The sequence below is a fragment of the Arachis duranensis genome, chromosome 5, assembly GCF_000817695.3.
Source record: "Arachis duranensis cultivar V14167 chromosome 5, aradu.V14167.gnm2.J7QH, whole genome shotgun sequence".
In the NCBI taxonomy this organism is placed as follows: Eukaryota; Viridiplantae; Streptophyta; class Magnoliopsida; order Fabales; family Fabaceae; genus Arachis; species Arachis duranensis.
This window is the reverse complement of record NC_029776.3, coordinates 8,321,374-8,326,313: the sequence shown is the minus strand read 5'-3', so window position 1 is coordinate 8,326,313 and position 4,940 is coordinate 8,321,374. Positions and strand designations below refer to the sequence as shown.

The 4,940-nt window shown below is 35.9% G+C and overlaps 1 protein-coding gene across 2 annotated transcripts; it reads right to left on the bottom strand.

The window, feature by feature from the left end:
* Positions 1-946: 946 nt before the first annotated feature.
* Positions 947-4,209, bottom strand: LOC107487773 (LOB domain-containing protein 36-like). 2 transcript variants are annotated; one of them, XM_016108468.3, is made up of 3 exons: positions 3,904-4,209; positions 2,395-3,609; positions 947-1,227 (listed from the first exon to the last, which is right to left on the bottom strand). In XM_016108468.3, exon 2 carries the CDS (start codon positions 3,377-3,379, stop codon positions 2,456-2,458), a length of 924 nt encoding a protein of 307 aa, XP_015963954.1. In that variant the 5' UTR covers positions 3,380-3,609; positions 3,904-4,209; the 3' UTR covers positions 947-1,227; positions 2,395-2,455. The 2 variants fall into 2 exon arrangements, with proteins under 2 accessions (XP_015963954.1, XP_015963955.1); XM_016108469.3 differs by lacking the exon at positions 947-1,227 and adding an exon at positions 1,474-2,161.
* Positions 4,210-4,940: the final 731 nt, after the last annotated feature.

Below are 4,940 nucleotides of genomic sequence, written 5' to 3'. Positions count from 1 at the left end.
CCAAGTCGGCAATCATATTATGGCAGTGGTTTTTTAGGGTACTGGCGTAAAAATTATATATTTATTAAAATTCGTTTGATTTGGAGTATTTAAAAAGTTCATAGATGCATTAGTCTTGGTCTATATTAAGAAATGTCATGAAAGCACATGCACTATGTGAAAAACTAGACCTTTTTGCGCTTGAGATTCATGACTTCATTAGATTAGACTAGAATTGATAAGTCAAAATTATAAAGATTTAATTTTAATGGATAGTGTAAGTTCATATGCATAATAATTTACTCATGGATTATCCCGTTATATGATGCTACACGTGCATGTTATAATTAAGGGGTCAACAACTTGGATGGTATAATTATTTTTAGTTAGTTTGGTTCTTAAAATATTTTACTATTAACCTATTATGCATAATGCATGCAAAATATTCTAAATTTTGCACAACATAATGCCGAATAAAAACTAATCGATTATACATTGATCTGTTTAGAATTGTTAAATTTTATGGCTATTTACACGACGACGACAATTAATTGTTGGGTACGTGGTTTTAATCTAATTCCACCGCAGAAAATTAAGTTGTTTAGCCTTAAAACCTAAAGGATAATTAACATGGAATGTTTCAGGCGGATAAAAGTTTAATGTTCTGGTTCTAAATATAATTTTAACATTCAAATATAGAACCTAGCTAGTTACAAATATATGGTGTTTTCCGTATAAATAAGGCAACCAGAATCAACAAAACTGACTTCTACGCAGTTTTTTTTTTTTTTCCTCAAAGTTAAAAGTATGACTCGAACTCAAAATTTTTAAATGAGAATAAAAAGACTATACTATTTGAATTATAGCTCTTTTGTTACTATCCAATAATTCACCGATATAATTATCAACAGTTTTTTACATCTAAATTACTAAGATGATATAGAGTGTTTAACAAATAAGGCGGAGCTAATAATAAAGTCTTTAAAAGCTTCCTCAATTCTGATTTACAATTTTGTTCTTAACAAAAATAAATAGACAAAATCAAGGCTACTACTTTAAATTAAAGAAGAAGCTCGATTATCTTACTTTTTTTCAATTATGTCTACATTGGTAGTCTCCGTCAAATCCAGGACAAAGCACGCCGGACATTTGAATCTTAAACGTATGCTCTACACACTCTATTCAATCCGATTTTATGGGGATAAAGAAAGATTTTAAGAGTGTTATGCTTAAAATGTTATAGTCGACCTGCAAATTAAAAGAAAGCAATATAAATAACCAATGAAATATTAAATAGAGATGCATGTTTGTAAAGTCTTTACACCAAATAATGAAATAACCAATTCATGGCACCTAAATATATTCCATATTCATTATTGGCTAACTTATCTTTATTGATCGTGACACAACATGAACTACTTATTAGACATTAAAAGTCCATGGCAAATCAACATTAAACTTTTAAAAAAAATCATGGTAATGAAAGGCCTCAAGAAACATGAAAAGGGTGTGGTGTGATCACTATTTGAGGATGCGACAAAAGCAGAAGACTTAACTTGTCGAACCCCGCAAATGGAAATCTGTATTATTTTACACCAACTTAAAAAAAAGAAAAACAATAAAACACAAAAAATTGGCTGTCATGTCGATTTCTCCAAATTCCCTTTTCAGACGATAGAAAGCTTAAAGTCTCTTTCATTAGGTAAACATGAACGATCACAAGGAGGCTAATGTTTTTTATTTATTTAAAAAAAAAAGAGGCTAGAATGGCAAATCTATTGCAAAAGCCAAGGCATTGAATTGATAGATTGCCGAATTTCAGTGACACCGCTACAGTTACGTTACTTGACTTCAGAGCATAATATATATGGTCTTGTTTTTTTTTTTAATTAAAAAATAAAACACACGGACATGTAGAACATTGTTTTGTTACCCCAGCAAGCATGAGACTTCTCCTTCACAGAAAACAAATAAATAAATAAATATGCTTTAATTTGCTGGCAACCCCAAAGCGGCAATTAACTGCTCATGTTCTCATAATTGATGAACAGAAGCCTTTATCTCCTCTCATTTTGAAAAGACCATTCCCCTGAACCTACCCTTTTGCTTACTACCATCAACACTCACATTTGTTCCTTTCTGCTCCCACCAAACTAGACTTGACCCCGCACATCTTTAAAACCTTATAGCAAACAAATACTTACGATCACATACACACACAAAATAATAGCATGGAAATCATTCGCAAATAAATGCACATCACCATCCGCTGTTTAACTTTAACCAAGGAATAATAATCTATGAAGGCTTAATTACTTTTTTATTACTTCATGGTTATAGGATAGATTGTGAACGTGTGATGAGTACACCAACAATTATTATTAATGGACTCAAAAAAAATGTTGAAGAACATACCTAATCTGAAAATTGTTGAAGCAAAAAAGGAGGAAGGCGTAAGATGTGTCAAAATTGGGAATCAACAAGATGGACCGACACTCCTACACTCCTCGCTTTCCGAAGGTTGCTGGTGGTGGTGGCCGGGAATATGCTGTGACTGTGCTTGCTGTTGAGCCTGCTTTTGCTGCGGTGGGAGAAGCAGCTGCGCCTGAAGAGGAAGATGGTGAGCATGGCTTTCCCCTTGCTGCATATGGTATGGATTGTCAAAAGACCCCAAAGCCAACGAAGGAGACAACTGATCACCAGAACCACCACCACTTCCACCGCCACTAACCTGGCTGTACCCACCACCACCGGAAGAAACCGAACCCATATCAAACCCTCCACCATTAAACCTCAGAAACTCTTGCTGTTGATGATGTTGATCATACCCTCTGAACATATCTTGTTGATCCCTCACCACCACCGCAGCAGCCAGCTGCTGAGCCTCCAAGATCTGCTGCTGCGGAGGCGGAGGGGCAGTCTGAGCGTCGCGAATCATCAACTGTCCGCCATGAGCAATAGCTGGCGAAGCAGCCATGGCGCCGTTGTAAGGGAACATCTGCGAGGCAAAGGAATGGTGATGCTGGAGAATGGCGGTGGTTGGGACACCCTGCAGTGCCTGAGGGCCAATGTAGGTGGCGAGCTCCTTCTTGGCGTTGGTGAGCTCCACCTGGATCTGCCGGAGCCGGTGCTGCAGCACCGATATGAGACCCACGCAACCGTAGACGGGGTCTCTTAAACGCGCCTCCGCTTCGTACGCCAACGACTTCACGGCGTCGTCTCTCTGCGCGGCGTTGAGTTCGTTCAGCAGCTTGGCGACGTTGCTGGCGCCGAAAACCTTGTGCACGTATGCGAACCTCTGCGGGTTGTCCGGCGGAAAATACGGCGCGAAAACGCACTCCTGCGTGCACTTCCTCCGCAAGAACTTGCACGCTGCGCAAGGTGAATTCGACGACGACATTTTCTTCTCCGATCTCTCTCTCTCCTCTATAAACCCTCGCTCAACAAACAAACCTCTTTTCTGTTTCTCTTTCTCTCTCTTCCGTTAATTAAACCATGAAATGATGAATGGTGTTAAATTAATCTCCAAAGAAGGATTTACCGTCGCTGCTTTCTCTTTCTCTCTTTCTGTAAATGAGCGATCTGACTATCTAGCTTTCACGGCCTCTCTGGTACCATGTTTTCGATTTTCTACAAACAAACAAAGCAGAGAGGTCAAACGGTGACAATAATTAATTAATTAATAATTATTAATTGTTGTGAATAAATAACGAGCATGGAAATCGGGAAATCAGGATTCGACGAAACTTCATGTACAGATTTATTGATCAACGATTTAAAATTACAATTTTAAATAATTAGGGATTTTAAAAAATGACAAGTGATTAACCGACACAAGATACCGGTGAAAACGACGACGATTGCAAAAACTGCGCAACACAGTGAAAATTAAAACTAAAAGAAGAAGAAGAAGAAAAGTTGCACCAGTGGATCTGGATTGAGTTAGGTTGCGTGGAGGTGAAGGATGAGAGAAATGGAGAAAGGAAACTGGGTGTGCAGTGTAGAGATCTATGAGTGGCTCACGCCTCGATCGAAATTCGTGAGATTTTCATTTAAGCAAACCAAAATAAACCTAACTCACATATAACATACTAATGCTAATATATTCAAATTATGCAGAGAGAGAGAGAGAGGCTAGCATAGTGTGTGATGTGTGAATGGTAGCGCAGGGATAGGTACATAGAATGTGTGCGCGTTGAGGTTTAGGGATAAGAGAACAGAGCTAAAACCTCAATTAAATTATATGTTTAAGAAAAATTATGATTCACATTTTTAGCTGATTATTGAATTTTCAATTATATTCTTGGTTAATAAATATGTTTAGTTTAGTTTACTACATTTTTTTAAATAGATGTTATTTTAATAACCGTATATTAAGTTAAAATGATTGGTAAAAGAAAATTAAGAGTAATATATAAGATACATGTATTGAAGAAAATATGGTTTCTTAAATCATACTATTTCCTTCAGTAGACACCAAGATAATATTATTTCCTTCAGTCAACTATCATTCTCATTTTATTATAAATCATCCACCATTAATTTCTCTTAACCGCCTTCCCTTTTTTATATTACTTTTACTTGTATATCGCTGACATCATACACTTCCCATTTACCAAATTTATTTGTTATTTGTTATTTATACTCTCCTATTTATAGTATATATAAAAAATAAAAAATATATAAATTATTTATACTTAAATACTTGATGTGTCCCATGGCACTGAAGAGAACTTAAAAATATATATATATTAGAAAAAAAAACGCGTATATTCACAGTGGATCCATGTGAGCGCTAAAATCACTCTAGTTCGTTCTTGAAATGTTTAGTTTCGATTCTTTCTCAGTATAACTCATTAATAAATTATTCTAGAGTTTACCAGAAATTATGGATAAGATAATAATTTCCAAATTCGGTGACTTTGATGATCGTATTTAAAACTTTCATATATTTGACAAAC

Coding starts and splice junctions, on each gene's coding strand:
- LOC107487773 (XM_016108468.3), bottom strand. CDS start 3,379: ATGTCGTCGTCGAATTCACCTTGCGCAGCGTGCAAGTTCTTGCGGAGG.